At 69.3% G+C, this 316-nt stretch overlaps 1 protein-coding gene across 1 annotated transcript in view; it reads right to left on the bottom strand.

The window, feature by feature from the left end:
- Positions 1 to 316, bottom strand: part of COL7A1 (collagen, type VII, alpha 1) — a 48,050-nt gene that overhangs the window by 40,882 nt on the left and 6,852 nt on the right. Inside the window, exon 18 of the mRNA XM_009996675.1 lies at positions 221 to 310. Within this exon, the coding sequence (XP_009994977.1) occupies positions 221 to 310 (90 nt within the window). The remainder of the gene's footprint in view (positions 1 to 220; positions 311 to 316) is intronic.

Here is a 316-nt window from a genome sequence, read left to right on the forward strand (position 1 = left end):
CCCCTCTGCCCCCCGCAAGCTGGTGAGGCGGGCTTGGGCAGCTGCCAAGAAGGAGGAGGAGGAAAGGGCGTCCCGGCCCCACGGGGCAGCCCTCACCCTGGTCCTGGCTGCCCCTCCATCACCTTCCCCAGCCCAAGGGTGGGACAGCCTAGTCCTCATGTGCCTCAGTGGGCTCCAGCCCGGGAGTCCAAGGTCCCCTTGGCCCCACACTGTCCCTTACCAGTGATGGCAGTGATGGTGGCTGGCCTGCTCTCCCGGCCACCGGCCAGGCTGGTGATGCTGATGTGGTAGCGCCGGCCCGGCTCCAGCCCTGCCA

The sequence above is a fragment of the Chaetura pelagica genome, unplaced genomic scaffold (assembly GCF_000747805.2).
Source record: "Chaetura pelagica isolate M959 unplaced genomic scaffold, ChaPel_1.0 scaffold914, whole genome shotgun sequence".
Lineage (NCBI taxonomy): Eukaryota > Metazoa > Chordata > Aves > Apodiformes > Apodidae > Chaetura > Chaetura pelagica.